Here is a 22,878-nt window from a genome sequence, read left to right as displayed (position 1 = left end):
AAATTGTTGCAAAAATCGAAAAAACCCAAGCATCACTAGATGGGATGGTGGTATTTAATAGATTTATATTATAACTACCTATTTTTCTTGTTTGGAGACCCATGGTGGAATTTTGTATAGAATATTTTTTCCATTGACACCAACTTGCTAAAAATCTAAGAAAATAACCAAAAAACATTTTTTCCAGGTTATAACCAATTTTGAATTTAGATTTAACCGATATCTATTATATATACTGTTTTAGTTTGTTCAGTGATCTATAGTGAAATTTAATGTAGAATATTTTTCTCATTGGTTCCATCCTCAAAAAATGAAGTATTCAGGGAAATGAAGAAGCAAAACCCAAAATTTCACCAGATTTAAATACATGTTTCGTACTTTTTAACAATTGGGATGATGGTATTTAATGGATTTAGATTATATCTACCGATTTATCTTGATTGGAAACCTATAGTGAAATTTAGTGTAGTATACTTTTTCCATTGATACCAATTTCCTAAAATGGGGAACTAAGGGTGAAATCTGTACTAGTTCGAAAATGTATAAAAAAATGTATAAAATAAAGTCTATTATGAATCCCTTCAGCTCGTCTATAAAAAGACTCCCTTCAGCTCGTCTATAAAGACTCCCTTCAGCTCGTCTATAAAGACTCCCTCCTTCAGCTCGTCTATAAAGACTCCCTCCTTCAGCTCGTCTATAAAGACTCCCTCCTTCAGCTCGTCTATAAAGACTCCCTCCTTCAGCTCGTCTATAAAGACTCCCTCCTTCAGCTCGTCTATAAAGACTCCCTCCTTCAGCTCGTCTATAAAGACTCCCTCCTTCAGCTCGTCTATAAAGACTCCCTCCTTCAGCTCGTCTATAAAGACTCCCTTTAGCTCGTCTATAAAGACTCCCTTCAGCTCGTCTATAAAGACTCCCTTCAGCTCGTCTATAAAGACTCCTTTCAGCTCGTCTATAATGACTCCCTTCAGCTCGTCTATAAAGACTCCCTTCAGCTCGTCTATAAAGACTCCCTTCAGCTCGTCTATAAAGACTCCCTTCAGCTCGTCTATAAAGACTCCCTTCAGCTTGTCTATAAAGACTCCCTTCAGCTAAAAAAATAACCAAATAAAAACCCTTTCAAGTTATAACCATAGAATATTTTCCCCATTGTTTTCATCCTCAAAAATTATAGTATTTTTGGAGATTCAGCTAGTCCATAAAGATTCGCTTCAGCTCGCCTGTAAATACCTCTTTCAGTTAGCATATAATGAATTGCTTCAATTCGCCTGTAAAGACTCCTTAGCAAATAATGATGACTTCCAGAAGCCCTTTAGCTCTCATTTATAAAGACTACTATAAATTGTCCAGTTTGTAATCTGCAGAATACATACTTTTTTGAATGAACTTGGGTATTAAAAAATAAAACCAAGAATATAAATGTATTATAACCTAAAAACACAACTGCTAGTAATAACAAATACAAATCAATCTCCTCATTTTCACATCTAAAGTATAACAACCTTCATATTTTAAGTAATTATTTCGATTATGACAAAAGTGTTCTAATGTTTCGAAATATTTAGAGTACTAATTTTTGAACTAAACAAAATATAACAACCTATGTAGTAATTGAATGTCGTCAAGGTACTTGGTAAAATAAAATAATGATTGATTGCTTTTGGTTTGTTTGTTTCGTTTTAATTGTGTTTTAGATAAATCTGTTTGATTTATTAATGGAATGGAAAAACCAAATGGAAATTTTTGGACTCAAATGTAAAATGCAAAAGAAAATCGATAAATTAAAAAATAAGCAATGTAACGAAATAAAAAACGAAAACACAAAAAAGAGGAACAGAAAGGAAATTTGAAAACACACACACATTTAGACCACACAAGCTGAGAAAACTCCCATTACACGTCAGCCAAGATCTTGCTGTTGATCTGTACGATAAATGGCAGCACGATTATTTGTACTGTACCTGCTGTTTCCAGATTGCGGTTCTTGTTGTTGTTGCTGCTGTTCATCATTAGCATTAATACTATTTGGTGCTGCTGCTGGTGGTGTGGAGGATGTCATCGGTTGTAAACGTATAGGAGCTGTTGCAGTTTGTATTTTAAAAAACTTATCCGAATCTTCTTCGTTTAATTGATTCGATTGTTGTAATTCGAATTGTTGTTGTTGGTCAGCTAATATTTTAGCTGTTAAAATTGACACATACGCCTTATAGCGACGTAACTGAAAATGGAAGTGAAGGGGGAGGGAGGGAATATGAAAAAATTGATTTTTTGAATATTTATTCAAATATGGATATGGGGGGAAAACTTACCTCATATTGTAAAAATGCTTCTTTTTCTTTGTAATTTTGTAAAGCTAAGCCTTTTGTTGGTATGGGACCCTTTTTATGTTCCATCAATGTGTTTTCAATTTTTGCTAATTGCTGTTCATGTGACTCTAATTGTTCTTTCTGTAAGGATAAAGGAGAGACGAATAAGTAACCCATATTAAAAATATTAATGAGAAATAAAAGGATTAGAGAGCCTGCAGATCAGAAGTATTTCTAAACTGCCAAAAATGATAATAAAGCAACGTCTAAAAGAACGCCATTCAGTTTTCCAACAGAGGCGCCTATAAAGACTGGTCTATAAAGACTTCCTTTAGCTCGATTCGTTTAAGTTCGTCTATTGAGATTCGTTCCAGGTCGCTAAAAAATATTTGCTCCAGATTGCCAAAAATTATCGACTCGCTTCAATTGATCCACAAAGAAGCGCCCCAGTTCGCCTATAATGACCACATTCTGTTCGTCTTTAACGCCGTTTTTGGCTCGTGTATAAAAACTTATCTCACTTCGCCGGTATACTCTCTATAGCTCGTCTAGGAAAGTGTCCTAACAACTCACCTATAAATACGATTTTTACTTGTTTATAAAGACGATCTTCAGCTTGTCTATAAAGAGAGTTCACTTTGAAGACGCCTTCTATTTCATCCCTTAAAGTTGCCTAAAGTTCATCTATAAAGACTTCCTCCGGCTCGTCTAAAAAGACTCCCTCCGGCTCGCCTATAAAGACTTTTCCGGCTCGTCTATAAAGACTCCCTCCGTCACGTCTATAAAGACTCTCCCCGTCACGTCTATAAAGATTCCTTCCGTCACGTCTATAAAGACTCTCTTTAGCTCGTCTATAAAAACTCCCTTAAGCTCTTTTTAAAGTCTTTAGCTTCCACAAAAACTCCCTTCAGCTTCTCCTCTATTAAGACATCATGTCATTTTTAGTCCACTTTTTGTTGTTGTTTTTGTGAAGGAAATTTTTTTTTTCAGTTTTACTTACCAGTAACAATTTAGTATGCGAACTAGGTAGCAGTGGTCTTTGGAAACGTTTTTGACTACCCACACCTCCTTCTAAAGGAGGTGCTGAATAGGCGGCACATACAAAATTGATAGTCTCCACCCAGGATTGCAATTCCTTGGAATCGCTAGTTTGGAATAGATATTCTGCTTGATCGGCAGTTTGTAAACGAAAGACATGTTGTTTTTTAGTATAATCTGTGGCCTTGGTTGCCAGGGCATGATGGATGCGTATGGCATTATGAAGGTTATCAGACATCTGGAGAAGAAAACAAAAAAATTAATTTATTTTAGAATAATAAAAGGGTGTGAGTGTGTGAAAACAAACTTGACTCTTGCGAAAACCATGTTCATCCTTGTGCAAAAATAACACCAAATCCCGCAGTGTACAATAGAACATTTTCCATGATCGTTTGCCAAAAGGAGCTGTAACATAAAGAACAATTAAAATAATATTTTTTTTAATATAAAAATCCTTCGGTCTGTCCTTACTCTTTTTGAAATTTGCATCATAACAACTCTTCCTCATGACATAACCCTTTTTATATTCCACGGCATTTGTGGTTTCGGGTAAATCCAAGAATGGATTTTGTCCTAAATGCGCTGTCGATTGTATACTATTTTTATTATCAGACTGTTGTTTGGCCAAATCATTGGCATCATCATCCCTGAAATGGAAAAAACAAAACAAAAAATAATTAAATTACCAAATACTTTTTAGGGCAAACTAGGAGTTGAAAATACTTACAAGGCCCACTCCAATGGCTGTGTTTTAATGGCCTGATATAAACATTTGAGTATATCTTTGGGAAAATTGTCACCATCGTTGAGTTCGGCCAGATTTTCAATGAATTCACTGCATGTCATTTTACGACCAATATTTTGGCCATGTAAATCGGTATTTAGTAACATAATAGCACAGGTTAAGGTATGAACGGCATCTGGATAAAGAAAAAACAAATTAATTAAAAATAATATTGAAAAATTTAATTTTGTGGCAGGATTTGAGAGAGAATTGGTTGCCTATCAACAATACTATTTAGGTATCCAGGGGGGTTAGTTTGATACATAAATAAAAGAAACTATTCAAATTGATGATATAATTTTTCCGATTTCTATAATATATAGAGATTTCTTTTGTTCGGCGACCTATAGTAAAATTTAATGTAGAATATTTCTTTCATTAAGGCATTATATCTAAATTTATAAATTAAGTCAATTTTTGGCACCATTCGAAAAAAGTCAGTATTTCCATGATTTTTTAATTTCTCCATTTGATTATGGATATTTTATTGAAATAGTAAATAAATACCAACTTTTCTTGTTCAGAGACCCACAGTAAAATTTTGTGTAGAATATTTTGTCCTTTAATATCGATCCTCTAAATTAAAGTAATCATGGCCATTTGACCCCAGGTTGAAAAAGCAAACATGAAACTAATCAAGGTTTTTTTGCAAATCAAATTTGATAGTGATATTTTTATGAATATCTATTACACATATAAATATAATTTCTTCGGTGACCTCTAGTGAAATTTTGTGTAGAATATTTTTTTTCCTTAAAACCATTCTTCTAAATTTATATATTAAACGAATTTTTGACACAATTCGAAAAATTAAACAAATTTCCAAAATTTTGTTTTAATTTTGTTGTGAATATTTCATCGGTATATACTTTATCTATAGATTTTTTTTTTGTTTGGTGAAATATTGTGCAGAATATTTTATTATTTAATATCGCCCTTCTAAATTTAAGTAATCGTGATCATGCAGATCGACGATAATAAAAATATGAAGCTAATATTTTTTTACACAGAAAATTTGTTAGAGATATTTTTAGGAATATCTATCACATATACAGATTTCTATTGTTCGGTGACCCATAGTGAAATTCTCCGTAGAATATTTCTTCCATTAGGATCATCCTCCAAAAATCATATTTTGAAGGATTTTTGGGCAAAAATTGAAATTAACACACAATTTACACAGAATTTGTTTAATCCTCTATATACCCAATTTTTTTTTTAACATTTGTTTGAGATATTTTTACTAATATCTATTATATACACTGATTTCTTTTGTTCGGTGACCCATAGTGAAATTCTCCGTAGAATATTTCTTCCATTAGGATCATCCTCCAAAAATCATATTTTGAAGGAGTTTTGGGCAAAAATTGAAATTAACACACAATTTACACAGAATTTGTTTAATCCTCTATATACCCAATTTGTTTACATTTGTTTGATATATTTTTACCAATATCTATTATATATACAGATATCTATTGTTCGGTGACCCATAGTGAAATTCTCTGTAGAATATTTCTTCCATTAGGATTATCTTCCAAAAATCATGTTTTGAAGGAGTTTTGGGCAAAAATTGAAATTAAAACACAGTTAACACATAATTTGTTTAATATTTTATACACCTAATTTTTTGTGTATTTTATTTTGATATATATTTTTCCCATGGACTTTTCTTGTTTTGGGACCTCTAGTAAAATTTAGTATAGAATACTTTTTCCCTTGACGCCAACCTCCTAAAATTTAGGAGTAGAGGTCGAACTGCTGCTATCTCTAAAAGTAACAAATTACGAACCAAACACATTTTGTAGCTAAGTTTTAACTGATAACAGATATATATACAGATTTCCATTGTTCGGTGACCTATATGGAAATTTCATGTAAAATATTTCAACCATTTTGTCCAAATGTTTTGAAGCAGAATTAGGCACAATTCAGAACAAGTTTATAATTAACACATTTTATTAATATATAACGATATAAATCCAAATTGGAACTGAAATTAAAACGGGAATTATAATATATACTGAATTTTATTGTTCGGAGACCTATAGTGACGTTCTCTGACGAATATTTCTTCCATCAGGATTTTGCTTCAAAAATCATGTTTTGAAGGAGTTTTGGACAAAAATTAAAATTAACACGATAATAATACAGAATTTTGTTTAATACTATATACACCCAATTTGTTGCGTATTTTATTTTGATACATACTAATCCCATCGACTTTTCTTGTTTTGGGGCCTCTAGTAAAATTTGGTATAGAATATTTTTTCCCTTGACGCCATCCTTCTAAAATTTAGGAATAGAAGTCAAACTGCTGCTATCTCTAAAAGTAACAATTTACGAACTAAACACATTTTAAACCCCACTTTTTGGCTGAGTTTTAACTGATAACAGTTATATATACAGATTTCCATTGTTCGGTGACCTATATTATAATTTCATATAGAATATTTTTTCCATTAAGATCATGCCCCTAAAATAATATTTTGAAGGAGATTTTGGCACAATTGAAAAATAATATATAATTAACATATTTTTTATAATATATAATTATATATCATAATTGACACAGCCATTTAACCGACAACTACTATATATACATATTACTATATATACATATTACTCTTTTTCGATGACCTATCGTGAAATTCCTTGCAGTATATTTCTTCCATTAGTATCAACCATCTAAAACAAAGTATTGTAGCAGTTTTGTTCAAAATTTTGAATTTTCTTTAAAACTTAATATAAACCAGTTTATTATGTATATTTCTTGTATATGTACTGTATCTACAGATTTTTCTTGTTCGGGGACCCATAGTGAAATTTTATATAGGATATTTTCTTTTTTAACACCACGACCACACCTATAACCTGTCATTATGATAGATTTCGGTTCTATTCAAAAAGGGTAAATATTTAACCAACAAATCATGATTTTTTCTCCTCCTCTGTACAGTACCTCCTACGAATTTTATTTTTGCGGTTTGTATATTGAAAATTTGTAACGAATTTGTGTAGTTAAATTCGAACTTACCTTGTGAATTAAATGTACCAGGATTACAATCTAAATAACGTTTCGAAAAATGTACCAATACACGTTCACGTTCTTGGGTTTCACCCGATAAGGCGAATTGTTGTAGAAATTCACGCAACGACTGATCCAAAGTCTTTTTTTCAAAATTAAAATATTTCAAATATTCATCGGCCACAGCGCGATTAAAATCATTGCTATGGAAAAAGAGAAGAAAATTAAAATTAAATTTAAACAAGAAATGAATTTTTTTATCACTTACTTTTTACTTAAATGACGTGATACATCACTTTTCTTGAAACCATCAAGAGTATACAGTCTTTTTGCCAAACGTATGGCCGATGGCATATCAACAGCCTTGGGTGAATAGTGATAGGAGTGTAGAGATTCAACATCACTGCCATCATCGGAGACAGGTGGTGAGGAGTCACGACCATCAGCCGAGCCGCCACAATTATTATTTATGCCCGCCGATGTTGAACCTTGCTGTTGCAGAGGTTCTTCGGTAAGGGTGGCAAGTTCATCTTCGGAATCTTTAAGTTCTGACGATGTTGTGGCGGCATATTGAGATCTACTCGAGGGTGAACCACCACCACCATTGTTGTTGTTATTGACAGTGTTGCCATTGTCGGCGCCACGCACCTTTATGACAACCTTGTGTTCAGAGGATGATGATTTTTGCTGTTGCCGGTGTTGTTGTTGGTGCTGTTGACGCTGCACAGCAGCATCCGAAACCAAAATGGTGGAGTCCGAATCACTGGGATCGCTAAGTATCATACCGCCTAAAAGATCGCGAGAACTGAGTAAATTATCATCATCCTGATAGTCAGGGCTAGAAATATTTGATATGGCCTCGGAGACACTAAGGTCTCCTCCGCCGCCACCTCCACCAAGAGTGTTATTAGTATTATTGCTACTACCACCACCCCCACCGCTGCCATTGGGGTAGTACAATAAACCCATTGTTGTTGTATTAGTTGTTGAATTCATACTACTACCGTTGGTTACAACAACATGTTGTTGTTGTTGTTGACCACCATATTGCATTAGACCATTATTATTACCGCTTAGGCCAAAGGCACCCTTTGAACCGCCCGACGATGACATAACCGAACTAGATACCGATGTGGGTGAGGCAGGACTACCGGCTGAATGTTGTGGCGATGAACTCATCGAACTGGAGTGTGAATGTGAATGATGGGAATGCGAATGATTGTTGCTGCTATTGTAATGTGTTGAATACTGCTGTTGTTGTTGCTGCTGCTGCTGTTGCAAAGCTGCTATTTGATGTGGCTGTAGTGGGGCATTATATGTCCAGACAATACGATCACGATCGGAATTCTAAGAAAAACAATGTTGTGCATTTTTCGTTGGAAGGGGAAAAATGGAAAGAGAAAAAAATACAATTTATTAAGTTAATTTTAGACTTTGGTTATATGGGTAATTGGGGAGTATTACAGACTAGCTATTCCAATAATAATTTAACTAATATCTAAAATAAGTTTTTCGGAAAGCACCAGAAAAAAGGCTTAATTATAAAACCAATCCTTGGGCAGGACAAAATGAAAATGTCGGTTACTTTTTTGAAATCATATTTTACATACTTAATATAGAAGTTGTTACTTCATTGATATATATTATATCTAGAGATTTTTTTTGTTTGGCGACCCATACTGGAATTTTGTGTAGATTAGTTTACTCCTTTACAACAACCTCCTAAAATGGGGGACTAAGGGTGAAATTGGTTCTAGTTCAAAAATCTATAAATATAACCAGAAAAACAACTTTTCTGGTTGTAAACAAATTTGAATTGAGTTTTAACCGATATCTTTTACATATACCGATTTTTATTGTTCGGTAAACTATAGTGAAAATTGATGTCGAATATTTTTCCCATTGGTTCCATCCTCAAAAAATTAAGTACTCAGGGAGATTTTGGCAAAAATTGGAAAGAAACCCAAATATCAACAGATTTAAATTCATGCTTTATACTTTTCAATAATTTGGAATGGCATTTTAATAATTTACATTATAACTATCGATTTTTCTTGTTTGAACGTCCATAGTGGAATTTTGTATAGAATACTTTTTCCTTTGATAACAATTTCCTTAAATGAGGGACTAAGGATGAAATCTGCACTAGTTCGAAAAACAAAGAAAATAACCAGAAAAACAACTTTTCTGGTTATAACCAAATTTAAAGTAAGTTTTAACCGATATCTATTATATATACCGATTTTTATTGTTCGGTAAACTATAGTGAAAATTGATATCGAATATTTTTCCCATTGGTTCCATCCTCAAAAATTGCAATTTTGAGGAAGATTATGGCAAAAAGAACCCCAGAACCAGATTTAGTTTCATGTTTTATATACTTTTCAAAATTTGGGATGATATTTTAATGATTTAGATTATAACTATCGATTTTTCTTGTTTGGAGACCCATAGTGGAATTTTGTGTAGAATAATTTTTCCATTGACACCCACTTCCTATAATGGGAGACTAAGGGTACAATCTGTACCAGTTCGAAAAAACTAAGAAAATGAAAAACATGTTTTCAGGATATAACCAATTTGAACTGAGATTTAACCGATAATATATTCCGATTTCTATTGTTCGGTAAACTATAGTGAAAATTGATGTCGAATATTTTTCCCATTGGTTCCATCTTCAAAAATTGAAATTTTGAGGGAGATTTTGGCAAAAAGTCGAAAGGAACCCCAGAACCAGATTTAAATCCATGTTTCACACTTTTCAACAAATTGGGATGATATTTCATGGATTTACATTATAACTACCGATTTTTCTTGTTTGGAGACCCATAGTGGAATTTTGTGTAGAATATTTTACTCCTTTAGAACAACCTTCTAAAATGAGGGACTAAGGGTGAAATCGGTACTAATTCGAAAATCTAAGGAAATAACAAAAAAAAATCATTTTTTCAGGTTACAACCAAATTTTGAAGCGCGATTTATCCGATATCTATTATATATACTCTTTTATTTTGTTCGATGACCTATAGTGAAATTTGATATAGAATATATTTTCAATTGGAATCATTCCCAAAAAATGAAGTATTGAGGGAGATATTTGCCAAAATCGGAAATAATACGAAATATAACGACAATTTGTATCATGTTTAATATATCCAAAACTGTTTTTGTTGTTTTAATGATATAAATAGTATATATACCGATATCTCTTGTTTGGAGACTCATAGTTAAATTTCATATAGAATATTTTTTCCATTAACACCAATCCGCTAAAATGAAGTACAAAGGGTCAAATTGATGCCAAAACAAGAGACTAAGGAAATAATCAATAAATGTTTCCCTTTATATATGTATTCAAATTGGTACCGATATTTAACATACATCTGTTACCGATAACGATTTCTTTTGTTCGGTGACCTATATTGAAATTTGATGTAGAATATTTCATACATTGACAGCATCCCTAAAAATTGAAGTATTAAGGGAGATTTTGGTAATAATCTAAAATAATACCAAATGTAACCAATTCTATTTTCATGTTTATTATACCCTTCACCACACTGTGGTACAGGGTATTATGTCTTTGTGCATATGTTTGTAACAGGCAAAAATAATCGAGATAGACCCATGGTTCCTTTTGAGAATATACATAGAATCACTTTCTAAGTCGATTTATGCATGTCCGTCCGTCCGTCCGTCCGTCTGTCCGTCTGTCTGTCCATGTTAACTTGTAAACAAAGTACAGGTCGCATTTATGATCCGAATTGGATGAAATTTGGCATAGGTCACTTATTCGGCCCAAGGACGAACCCTATTGAAATTGGGAAAAATCGGTTCAGATTTAGATATAGCTCCCATATATATATTTAACCGATTTAATGTAAACGGTCCCTATATATCTTTCGATTTGCACGAAATTTGGTGCAGCCTAATCATTTAAGTCTAGAACGATGTCTGCCAAGTTTCGTAAAAATCGGTCCAGATTTAGATATAGCTCCCATATATAGTTTCGTCCGATTTCATGTAAATTGTGCCCCAAAGTTCCTATATATCTTTTGATTTGCACGAAATTTGGCATAACGTACTGAATTAAGCCTAGAGTGATGTCTGCCAAGTTTCGTCAAAATCGGTCCAGATTTAGATATAGCTCCCATATATAGTTTCGTCCGATTTCATGTAAATGGTGCCCCAAAGTCCCTATATATCTTTTGATTTGCTCGAAATTTGGCATAACGTACTGAATTAAGCCTAGAGTGATGTATGCCAAGTTTCGAGAAAATCGGTCCAGATTTAGATATAGCTCCCATATATAGTTTCGTCCGATTTCATGTAAATGGTGCCCCAAAGTCCCTATATATCTTTCGATTTGCACGAAATTTGGCATAACGTACTGAATTGAGCCTAGAATGATGTCTGCCAACTTTCGAGAAAATCAGTCCAGATTTAGATATGGCTCCCATATATAGTTTCGTCCGATTTCATGTAAATAGTGCACCAAAGTCCCTATATATCTTTCGATTTACACGAAATTTGGTACAGCCTGATCATTTAGGTCTAGAATGATGTCTGCCAAGTTTCGTGAAAATCGGTCCAGATTTAGATAGATATAGCCCCTTTTATTATAGATTGATTTTAAGTAATTGACGCACCATATATATTTTCGCCCGATTTCAATTAAATTTGGGATCAAACTCCTCATGTTAGACAGATTGACATCAAAGTTTGCACATCGTACAAAATTGAGCATAAAATTATATAGTTGCGTTTTCTAGAAGTACAGACATAGCCCTACGGATGACCTATTTATATTTGTTTGAAGTCGATTTACATACTTTATGGATAGATCTATGTAGATTCACATTTAGATAAATATCACATATTTTATTTCATCCAATTTCATGCTAATAGTCCTGTGTAATATACCCATAGTGGTGAAGGGTATCATATAGTCGGCCCCGTCCGACTTTACTACTTTCCTTACTGGTTTTTTCTTTATTTTCATTCCCATTCTCTCATGCCTCTTGATTTTGGTGCTTTCCATCTATCTCACTGAGCTAAATAAATTGAAAAAATACTTTTAAAAAATTTTACATAAAAATATTTTTCTTAAAATAAATTTTGGAAGCGTTAATTTTTTTACACGCAATTTTGTATTCTTCACCTTTATTTGAGATTAGATATATATATTTTTTTGAAGAAAACAATAATGAAAAAAGACAAGAAAAACATGTGTGTGTGTGGTGTAGTGTTGTTGTGCAGTATAGGAGTGTCTGTGTGTGAGTGGTGTTTTTGGGGATTTATAGAAATCTTGTTAAAAAATAAAAAAACAAAAAGGATAAAAGCATTAAACAAAAACGAAAGTCGTGCAGAAGAATACACAATCATACATACATGCTGGTTTATATAGCACACATGCATTGTGCAACAATGAAAGCAGAATGCCACGCATCATTGGGGGAAGGTTTTCCTTTTTCAAAAGTAAAAAACTAAGTCATGCATCATATTCCCAATAGAAATTAAAATAATATTCTTTAAAAAAATCACAGCTTGGATAGACTGTGAAAAATATTCGTGAAAAAATCTACAGCTTGGATAGACCAAGGTTCGAACTTGAAAACTATTTCTTGCTATGATGTTTTGCCAGCCACCTAATGAGAACTCAAATTACCGACACGTCGGTTGAAAAATAAAGATTGAAATCCTCAAATTATAGAACGGTTACGGTAGGGTTCTATGGGCACCGATATTGATAATTTTTGGTACGAAATAATGAACATTTTCTATCTTCATCCAATTTGGTTAAAAAAAGCCTGCACAAATCTTGAGATGTCATGTCTACCGTTGAAAAATATTAAAAAAAATCCACGACTCAATAGACCTTGAAAAAATATTTCATAAGAAATCTAGTCCTTGACTAGGTTTGAAAAAAATATTTTTTTTTTTTTAATCTAGGGCTTGGCTAGATTTGTATAACAAATTTTTGAAAGCTTGATTTAAAAGAAAAAATATATATTTTTTTCTTTTAAATGAAGCCTTGGTTAGATTTGAAAAGTAGTTTTTTTTTTAAATTAACGCCTTGGCTAGGTGTTGAAAAAAATAATCTTAAAAATCCACGCTTTGGCTAGGTGTTTCATTTCATTTATTGAAATTAAATGAAACACCTAGGTGTTGAAAACAATATTTTATAAAAAAAACTCGCCTTGGCTAGGTTTAGATTTTTTAACCTAGACCTCTAGACCTTTTAATTTAAAATTTTTTATATACGCCTTGGTTAACATTGAAAAAATATTTTTTAAAGCCAAAAAACCTTGTCTGGAACTATAAAAAATATTTTTTTAAATTGGTTAACTTTGAAGAAATATTTTTTAACGCCTTGGTTAAATTTGAATAAAAATTATGAAATCCATGCTTTTGAAAAAATATTTTTTTTAAACCAGTGAGCAGCGGAGCAGTATAGTCGGACGGGGCCGATCATACGATACCCTACACAACTGCCACGGAACTCTAAATTTCTGCGGATGTTTATTCTGAGCCTGGGCAATATTTCGTGATATTTGCATCCTCTTGCCCGATTAGAGGGTAACAGCATTTCTTTCTAACACTGACATATATTTCGAATATTACTAATATTCAGTACAGCCATTCAAGTTACTTGTCTAGATTCCCTTCACCGTGGGTTGTGCTAGTGTGATGTTCGGCTTATAATTTGTGGCCAAAAAAAAAAAAAAAAAAACACAAAAAATTAAGTTTTCGGTCCACTTCATCCCAAAATTATTGTCTGATCATCACCGAAAATTATAGGCGTTGTCCATGACCATACCTGGCCCCCTCCATGGAAAATTTCAAAGCGATCAGGGCTATATTTTCGCCCTCCAGTGTGATAATGGGTTACTAAATAATATCTCAGTACGTAAGCACCTGTAAATATTTAAGTGTAACTCCCATATCCGAGTACATACGACAATGTAATTGGTATCAATTTAAAGCTCAACCACTCCTCTTGGATATACTCTCAACCTTATGGGTCTATATCCTTCAGGGGTAACGATATATGCAAAGTCAGGTCCATTGGATCCACTAAATATTGACCGTTTTTTATCAAAGCAGGCATGGTTTTTCTTTGACCCAACCCCCTTCTCCATGTAAAAATTCGCGATGTTTGGACCATAATTGCGGCCTCTGGAGCGACCGATTTTTACCAAAAACAATAGGGGTCTTCATTGGCCAGAACCCATCGTACATGCAAAATTTCGTGAAGATTGGTTCAGAACTGTGGCCTGTGTCGTGTTTACAAATTATAATGGACAGACAGATGGAAGGACACACATGCCTAGATCAATTCAGCTAGTCGAGATATGACGATCGGTATACTTAAAGGTGGGTCTAGGGCCAATATTTCGCCGCGTTACAAACTCTTGTGGCTGCACAAACCTATAATACCCTGACAACATAGTTGTGTAGGGTATAAAAATCCACGCCTAGGCTAGGTGTTGAAAAAATAATTTTTTTAAAAAATCCGTTGAAAAAAATTCACGCTTTGGTTAACTTTGAAAAAAATATTTTTTTTTAAAAAATCCAGGTCTTGGTTAAAATATTTTTTAAAAAATTCACGCCCTGTGTAGGTGTTTTTAAAAAATCAATCTAGCTGACATTCTACTTTCATTTATTGTTTTTTTTTTTTGCAAAAATTCTAGTTTTTTTTTTAAGCAAGCAACTATTGTGTCGATATCCCTACAAATAAATATGTATTTTGAAATTTGTTATTGTTTTTTATCTATACGATTACTGCAGGTGTTTTTTTTTTTTTTTTTTGTTTTATTTCATTCATCATTCGTTGAAAACCATAAAGAGACAGTAGAGAGAAAGGCGAACAAAAACAACAACCTTTTTCAATGTTGTTATCGAACTTATTGTTGTTGTCGATGTTGTATAAGTATCTACAGTTGTTGTTGTTGTTGTCAATGATGCTACTTCGTCATCTGTTGTTGGTGTTGGTGTTGTTGTTGCTATCGTTAATGTTGTTGACAATAACGACGACAATGAAGAAGTATTCGACGAGGACGTCGTTGGAGATAAGGAACACGATGTTGCAGCAGCAGCAGCTATAATTGCTGCTGCTTCGGTAGCAACAATTGGTGTTGTTGTTGTTGTGTTTGTTGGTACCGGCACCGGTGAGGGTGTTCCGCTATCGGCCGTCGCAACCGTGTTTGGAGAATGTTGGGGTGTTATGACAATTCGTACTTTACGTCGTCGTCTTTTATTGAAAATGTCGCGTTGACTGTGGGCCTCAGGGGAAGCACACAGCTTGGATGGTGATGCCGCCGCCGTTGCCACAGCCGTCATCAGTGATGGCGAGGACGGCGTTGATTTATTTTTATTATTACTATTATTATTGGCATTTGTTGTTTTTGTTGTTGTTGTACTGTTTTCATTTATTATTTTTATTTGTATGCAAGTTTTGGTAGAGGATGATGACTGCTAGAAATTAATTTTGGCGTATTTTTTGTTGTTGTAATTTTAAGCAAAACCAAAAAACAGAAGAAAATTTAACAACAACGACACACACATTCGTATAATAGGTATTTAAAATAATGATATATATAAAACAGACAGACACATATATAGTAAAGACACATGGAAAGTAGAAGAAGAAGAAAAGAAAAATAAGATAGAAGACAAAACAAGAAGAAGAAGAGGAAGAAAAATATTTAAAAAAAAAGAACATCAACATTTGTTTGTTGTTTTTTTAACACAAATTTAATTTTTTATATTTTTTAGAAAATATTTAAAAAATTAAAATAAAAAAAAAATAGAAAGAAGAGATAGAAGAAAGTATAGTAGAGTAAGATATAAATAAGTAGCTTGTAAGAAATATTAGTATTGCATTAATGTTTATTTTAATAAAAAAAAGTGTTTTGAAAAATTTTAATAGTTTTTTTTTTAACAACAGGTTTTACTACTACGTACATTGGACTCAAACAGGGTTTGCTAAAATATGTGGTGAGAGGGGGGGAGAGTATGTAAGGAAGGGGAAAAAATATATAAAACTATTAGTTGACATGACCCGAAAACTATAAGTTAGAGGATGGAAACGAAAAAAATATTACAACCAAATTTTCCGGAGGGAAAGCGTACACAAACAGTTATAAATAGAAATATTTTTTAAACCAGTGAGCGGAGCAGTATAGTCTGACGGGGCCGACCATATGATACCCTACACAACTTCCACGAATATCTAACTTTCTGTGGCACTACATTCTGAGCTACGGTAATATTTCGCGATATTTGCACACCCCTCTTGACCGACTAGAGGTCAGTAAAGCTCTTCTAATTACTTGTCCAGATTGCCTTCAACGGGGGTTTAATTGTGATGTTCGGCTTTCAATTGTGGCCTATGGATCGACTCGAAAACAAAACAAATTAAGTTTTCGGTCCACTTCATCCCAATATTATTATCTGATGATCATCGAAAATTATAGGCGTTGTCCTTGGGAAATTTCATATCGACCAGCGCTATATTTCCGCCCTCTAGTGTGGTAATGGGGTACTAAATAATATATGAATAAGTAAGCACCTGTAAATATTTAAGAGTAACTCCCACATCCGAGTACATACGACAATATAATTGGTATCAATTTTATGGCCAACCACTCCTCTTGGATATGCTATCAACCTCTCTGGTCTATGGCCTTCAGGAATAAATATATACGTTATAGAATAAACATTTTGTCATTTTGTACACAAAATATTGACCGATGTTTATCAAAACAGACATGCTTATTCTTTGGCCCGATCCCCTTCTCCTTGTAAAAATTCGCGATGTTTGGGCCGTAATTGCTGCCTCTGGAGCGACCAGAAAATCAGAGAGGTCTACGATTCGAAACGACCCGATTCTTTCTCGGCCAACAAAAATAAAGTTTTGGGTCCATTTCATCCCCTAAATATTAACCGATCTTTTCTTCATTGGTCTTCATTGGGCCGAACCCATCCTACATGCAAAATTTCGTGAAGATTGGTCCATAACTGTGGCCTGTATCGTGTTTACTAATTTTAATGGACAGACGGACGGACGGACACACATGTCTAGATCGACTCAGGTAGTTGAGATATGACGATCGATATACTTAAAGGTGGGTCTAGGACCAAGCTATAATAGTTGTGTAGGGTGACGACATAGTTGTGTAGGGTGACGACATAGTTGTGTAGGGTATAAAAATCCTCGCCTTGGCTAGGTATTGAAAAAATAATTCTTAAAAAAGTCCACGCCTTGGCTAGTCGTTGAAAAAAATATATATTTTTTAAAATCCACACCTTGGTTAGGTGTTGAAAAGTATTTTTTAATCCACGCCTTGGCTAGGTCTTGAAAAATATTTTTTTAATCCGCGCCTTGGCTAGTTGTTGAAAAAATATTTCTTAAAAACTCCACGTCTTAGCTAGGTGTTGAAAAAATAATTTTTAAAAAAATCTACGCCTTGGTTAGATGTTTAAAAAATAATTCTTAAAAAACCCACGCCTTGACTAGGTGTTGAAAAAAATAATTTTTAAAAAAATCTACGCCTTGGCTAGTTGTTGAAAAATATATTTTTTTAAATCCACGCTTTCGCTAGGTGTTGAAAAGTATTTTTTTTTAATCCACGCCTTGGCTAGGTCTTGAAAAATATTTTTTTAATCCGCGCCTTGGCTAGTTGTTGAAAAAATATTTCTTAAAAAATCCATGCCTTGGCTAGGTGTTGAAAAATATTTTTTTAAAAAATCCACTCCTTGGCTGGGTGTTGGCAATCTTTTTTTTTTTTGTTTTTTTTTTTTAATCAACACTTTAATATATACCAAAACATGGACCGATATTGATAATTTTATGCCTTCAGAATCTAGAAATACAATTTGAAATACTTGAATGTTTTTTTATTCTAGGTGTTCAATAAAATGTGCTGTGGGAATATGGGGACGGGGGTAGAGATCTACAAAACAACAACAGGTGGTTTCCAAAAAAAAGAAAGAAAAAACAACAACAATTCAAACACAAACAACAACAACCATTAAAACGTCAACTACTATGGGCGTTCTGTTTTGCTTCAAAGAAAAACAAAACAAAGAGAAACAAAAGGAAAGGAAAATAAAGAAAAAGAATTTTGCAAAAAATCTGAATCTGGGGTTTATGGATGGATAACCTAATTATAACTGGGAGGGAAGAAGAGGAGAGTAAACAACAAAATAATTAACAATCTAGTTTTCTTATAATAATTTTCATTAATTTGTCCGCCTTGCTTTGTACAACAAAAATATTGAATTTCAAATAAAAGTTTTCATTTTTCATTTTTTCATTTTACCACAACTCACCTGAGAATCTTCCGAATCTTGCCGTGTATCTAATAGTGTATTCAAAGAACTATTTACATCTTCATCAATATCAATGGGTATAACAGCAGCCATACCTTCACGTTGTATTTGCTGTAGATGATCTTCCGATTTGCTGGTTCGAAAACCGGCCGAATCACATTTGCGCACAATTTGTCCATTGTGGTGGTGATGGTGATGATGGTGGCGTCGCACCACACCGCTGGTATCAACGGCGACGCCGCCGGAACCGCCAGGACCTCCAGCCCCCATATTTGATGGCTCAGGGCTGGTTGGCACGGAATTGGCCGTTTCCTTGTCTATCAGCGGTGTGGACAAGGAGATGGGTGATGTGGGTACCGAGAATGAGGTTTCATCCTGTGATGTATTATTGCCACCGCCACCACCGGCATTTGCCCCACCGCCGCCCATTGTGGCAGATGATGATGAAGATGCTGAGCTACGCAAATTACGCGAACAATCCACATTGTCCTCGGACCGCAATTTGTAACGCAAGGCAGCCTTTTGTTTTAAAGCTTTTAGTTTTTGTTTTGTTGTGGTGGCGGCCACCGCCGCCGCAGAGCTGCCCAAGGAGTTGGGATCTTCGGGTAGATTCTCACCATCAACGTCGTCTTCGTCATCCTCATCTTCTTGCATTAGACATTGTCTATCACTAGCCTCATCATCGGCCTGGATACTGCCACCACGCCCTCCCATACCACTGTTATAGGTTTCCAAATTGGTAATATCGTAATTGGTTTGATCCTCCTCATCGTCCATTTCATCATCCTCCTCCTCATCGTCTTCCGCGCCTTCACCGGGATAATTGCCATCATCGTAGTCTTCATCTTCATCGGGATTTTCATCGTCATCCTCCTCCTCCGCATCGTCTTCGTTCTGATAGTATTCATAGGTTTTTTGTTTTTGTCGATTACCCTGCTGCTGCTGTTGTTGGTGGTGGCGTTTGTGTTTATTTTGTTGTTGGACATAACGTTGATGACGATGCTGCTGCTGATGTTTGGCCCCATCACCGCCACCACCCTCGCCCTCATCATCCTTTTCCAATTCCTCACACAGCAGCAGTGTATCATTGGTCAGCGAGTCCTGGCGATTATTGTAGGTTGTATCCATACTATCGGGGTGGTGTGGTGGTTGTGGCTGATAGTTTTGAAGATGTTGCGCCAGCGCTTGTTTCTTATGGAAACGGGACTTTTCTCTATTCTGTAAATTCTTGGAATCGGTTGTGGTGTGACTGGCATGTGTGGGCGATTCCTGGGATGACGATGAGGTGGGTGATGATTCACCCGAAGCCTTGGGCGCCAAGGCGCCATTGGCCCTTGCCAGTCCCACACGATTTGGCGAGTCCCGCAACGAATCAACCTTTTTGGCTTGCACAGTCAAGACATTGCTACTTTGGGGAGTGCGCGAGAGATTCAATATCAAATCACCCGTCATCATATAGGCCTCGAAACGTGGTGCCTTGGCAGGTTGTGGTGGTGCTGAGTTGGGTTCGGGCGGTGTATCACGATCTTCTGAGGAGTTATTTGAACGGTTTAGTCTTGTCGAGGGGTGGCCACCTCCTCCGCTACCACCATAGCTATTCGAATGTTGTAAGGAATGTGGAGTAGGTCCTGCCGCTGCCGTCTGTTGTGTATTGCCATTTATGTTCGTTGAGTTAGCAGTGACGACACCAGACTCGGACGCCGCTGTCGATGTTATGGAAGATGTCATTGATGTACCCATAATACCACCACCAGCAGCCTTGGGTATTTGTGAGGGCCGGGGCCGTTTATGCTGTGGCGATTGTTGAGGTTTTTGGCTACTTTTCTTGGCTTGCGGTATACGTGAGGGTATGCGTGATGTGGGCGAGGTGGCTGTGTTGGGTCCACCACCCTCTAATTGTATTTTATTTGATGAGGCCGAAGAACTACGACTATGATTGGCGGAATTGGTGGCGGCGGCCGCTGCTGCGGCATGATGACGTGGTAAATTTGTGGTGGCCGTGTTGGTTGAGGATTTATAGCGCGACGATGATGAGGCAGGTGAGTGATTGGGACTCGATGTCGCCGCCGCCGTCGATTGTTGTACAATTGTTGTTGATGTTGCATTGTGCGTGGTTGTTGTTGTCGTCGTCACATCATATTGGAATTTACTATTGCTATTATTACTACTACTACTGTTGTTGGCAGCTTCGTGATGTTGTTGTTGCTGATAGTGATGGTGATGCTGAGGTGATGATCTTATTTGACGCTGATTATGATAATCATAATTGTTAGTGGGTGATGTTTCAATATCTATATAATGGGGACTTTTTGTATTGGCTAGCTGTTCCTTTATGCGGGCCTTCAGTTTGGGATCTGTAGAGAGAGAGAGAGAGAGAGAAAATTAATGAAAAGTATTTGGAAATTATATCATTTTTCTTCTTACCTCTTTTCAGTTCCAATGTTACCAAATCTTCGGACAATCGTAAACATTTCAGTACCTCCTTCGTTGTATACTGATGAACATCGATGCCATTTACTTTGAGGATAACATCACCGGCTTCAACCTGGAAGGAAAATAAGAAGCAAAATTTAAGATAACTAATTAAAAGGAATTTTAAAAACTAATTCTATGATAAAAACATTTTAAAATATTAGGCCTTAGACAAACATAACCTCAATTGCTGTGAGAATTTCAAAGAAAATGGGATTTTTTTCAAAAACCTCAGAATCTCTGTGAACCATACATTTTAGACATTGGGTGCCATTGACAATTTTTCGCACAACATTATGATTAAAAAATTTGTAGAACACGTTAACCCACTGGCGGCACGTTGAAGGGGTCTTTTAGGTCCAATTTAGGTAATAATTATCGAAAACCGAACGAAAATGAGACTTTTTCAAAAACCTAAGAATCTCCGTGATTCATACATTTTAGACATTGGGTGCCATTGACAATATTTCTCGCAACATTATGAGTAAAAATTTTGTGGAACACATTAACCCACTGGCGGCACGTTGAAGGGTCTTTTAGGTCCAATTTAAAAATTTTGGTCATAATTATCGAAAATCGAAAGAAAATAGGATTTTTTCAAAAACCTAAGAATCTCGGTGATTCATACATTTCAGACATTGTGTACCATTGACAATATTTCTAAATTGTAGAACACATTAATCCTCTGGCAGCGCATTGAAGGGGTCTTTTAGGTCCAATTTAAAAATTTAGTTTATAATTAAAGAAAAACAAATTATTTCTTGTGATTCTCACATTTTAGACATCTCAAATGTTCGGCAAGATTTCTCGCAACATTGTGAGCAACATTTTTGTAAAAGACATTAACCCTCTAGCGACCTGTTGAAGGGTTCTTTTTAGGACCAACATAAAAATTTAGTTAATAATTATCGAAAATCAAATTTTTTCTTGTGATAATTACATTAAAGGCATATGATGTGTTCGGTAATATTTCTCGCAAGACTCTGAGCAATATTTTTGTAGAACATATTAACCCTCTAATGACCCATTATAGTGATGGGATTTGGGCATATTTTTAAAGGAAAAATATATATTTCCAAAGAAAATATAAATATTTCCAAAAAATCAAGTAAACCACAAATTCAAAATATTGGGTGTGTTCGAGAATCTGATATGTAAGATATCGATTAACATTTTTGCAAAATATATTAACCCCCTAAATATTCTTTGTAGCATACTTTTGGGCGCATTTAAAAAAATATTTAGAATAAGACATATGAAGGGCATGAATTCAAATAGTGCCCAATTCTCCCACAATTCTCGGTTTTAGGAGGAAGACACCAATGGAAAAACTGTTCCTCATCAAATTTCACTAGGGGTCACGGAATAAAAGAATTGGGTAGATTTAACAAAAATCTGTACAAATTTTGGTTTAAAATAAAACTAACGAATTATTTTAAGGTTATGTATATATTAGTCAGAAAAGTGTCCAATTCTACCACAATATAGGAGGAAGGCGCAAATAGAAAAATTCTTCCTCGTCGAATTTCTCTACAGGTCACCGAACAAAAGATGTGGGTAGCAATTGAATATATCAGCAGAAATTTTGTTTAAAAATAAGATTACTAAATTTTTGAAGGTTATGTTGGTAACATTTCAAGAAGTGTCAAAATTTCCCATAAAACTCGGTTTTAGGAGGAAGACACCAATGGAAAAGTTATTCCTCATCAAATTTCACTATGGGTCACTGAACCAAAGAAGTGGGTAGCTATGGAAAATATCAGCAGAAATCTCGTTAAAAATGTGTGTCTGTGTGTGTGTTTTGTAATTTTTGAAGGTTGGTAATATTACAAAAAGTGCCCAGTTCTCATATAATGCTCGGTTTTATGAGAAAGGTACCAATGGAAAAATTGTTCATGATCTAATTTCACTAT

General features: G+C 34.7%; 2 protein-coding genes across 2 annotated transcripts; both read right to left on the bottom strand.

Moving 5' to 3' along the window:
• Nucleotides 1-1,855: 1,855 nt before the first annotated feature.
• Nucleotides 1,856-20,065, bottom strand: LOC133336943 (PH and SEC7 domain-containing protein-like). Its single transcript, XM_061545210.1, has 10 exons — nucleotides 18,494-20,065; nucleotides 7,756-8,503; nucleotides 7,425-7,695; nucleotides 7,166-7,359; nucleotides 4,072-4,264; nucleotides 3,816-3,991; nucleotides 3,652-3,749; nucleotides 3,307-3,582; nucleotides 2,310-2,447; nucleotides 1,856-2,218 (listed from the first exon to the last, which is right to left on the bottom strand). Exons 1-10 carry the CDS (start codon nucleotides 19,946-19,948, stop codon nucleotides 1,901-1,903), a joined length of 3,867 nt encoding a protein of 1,288 aa, XP_061401194.1. The 5' UTR covers nucleotides 19,949-20,065; the 3' UTR covers nucleotides 1,856-1,900.
• On the bottom strand, nucleotides 20,044-21,072 carry LOC133336949 (PH and SEC7 domain-containing protein-like; the record flags this gene model as incomplete). Its single annotated transcript, XM_061545215.1, has 4 exons — nucleotides 20,044-20,087; nucleotides 20,149-20,546; nucleotides 20,604-20,847; nucleotides 20,918-21,072. Coding segments are annotated over 4 exons (841 nt in total), but the record flags the coding sequence as incomplete, so codon positions are not given.
• Between the last annotated feature and the right edge of the window lie 1,806 nt (nucleotides 21,073-22,878).

Source organism: Musca vetustissima, unplaced genomic scaffold (assembly GCF_032173495.1).
Source record: "Musca vetustissima isolate MV318-11 ecotype Yass unplaced genomic scaffold, APGP_CSIRO_Mvet_v1 utg18615, whole genome shotgun sequence".
In the NCBI taxonomy this organism is placed as follows: Eukaryota; Metazoa; Arthropoda; class Insecta; order Diptera; family Muscidae; genus Musca; species Musca vetustissima.
This window is presented reverse-complemented; position numbering and strand designations above follow the sequence as displayed.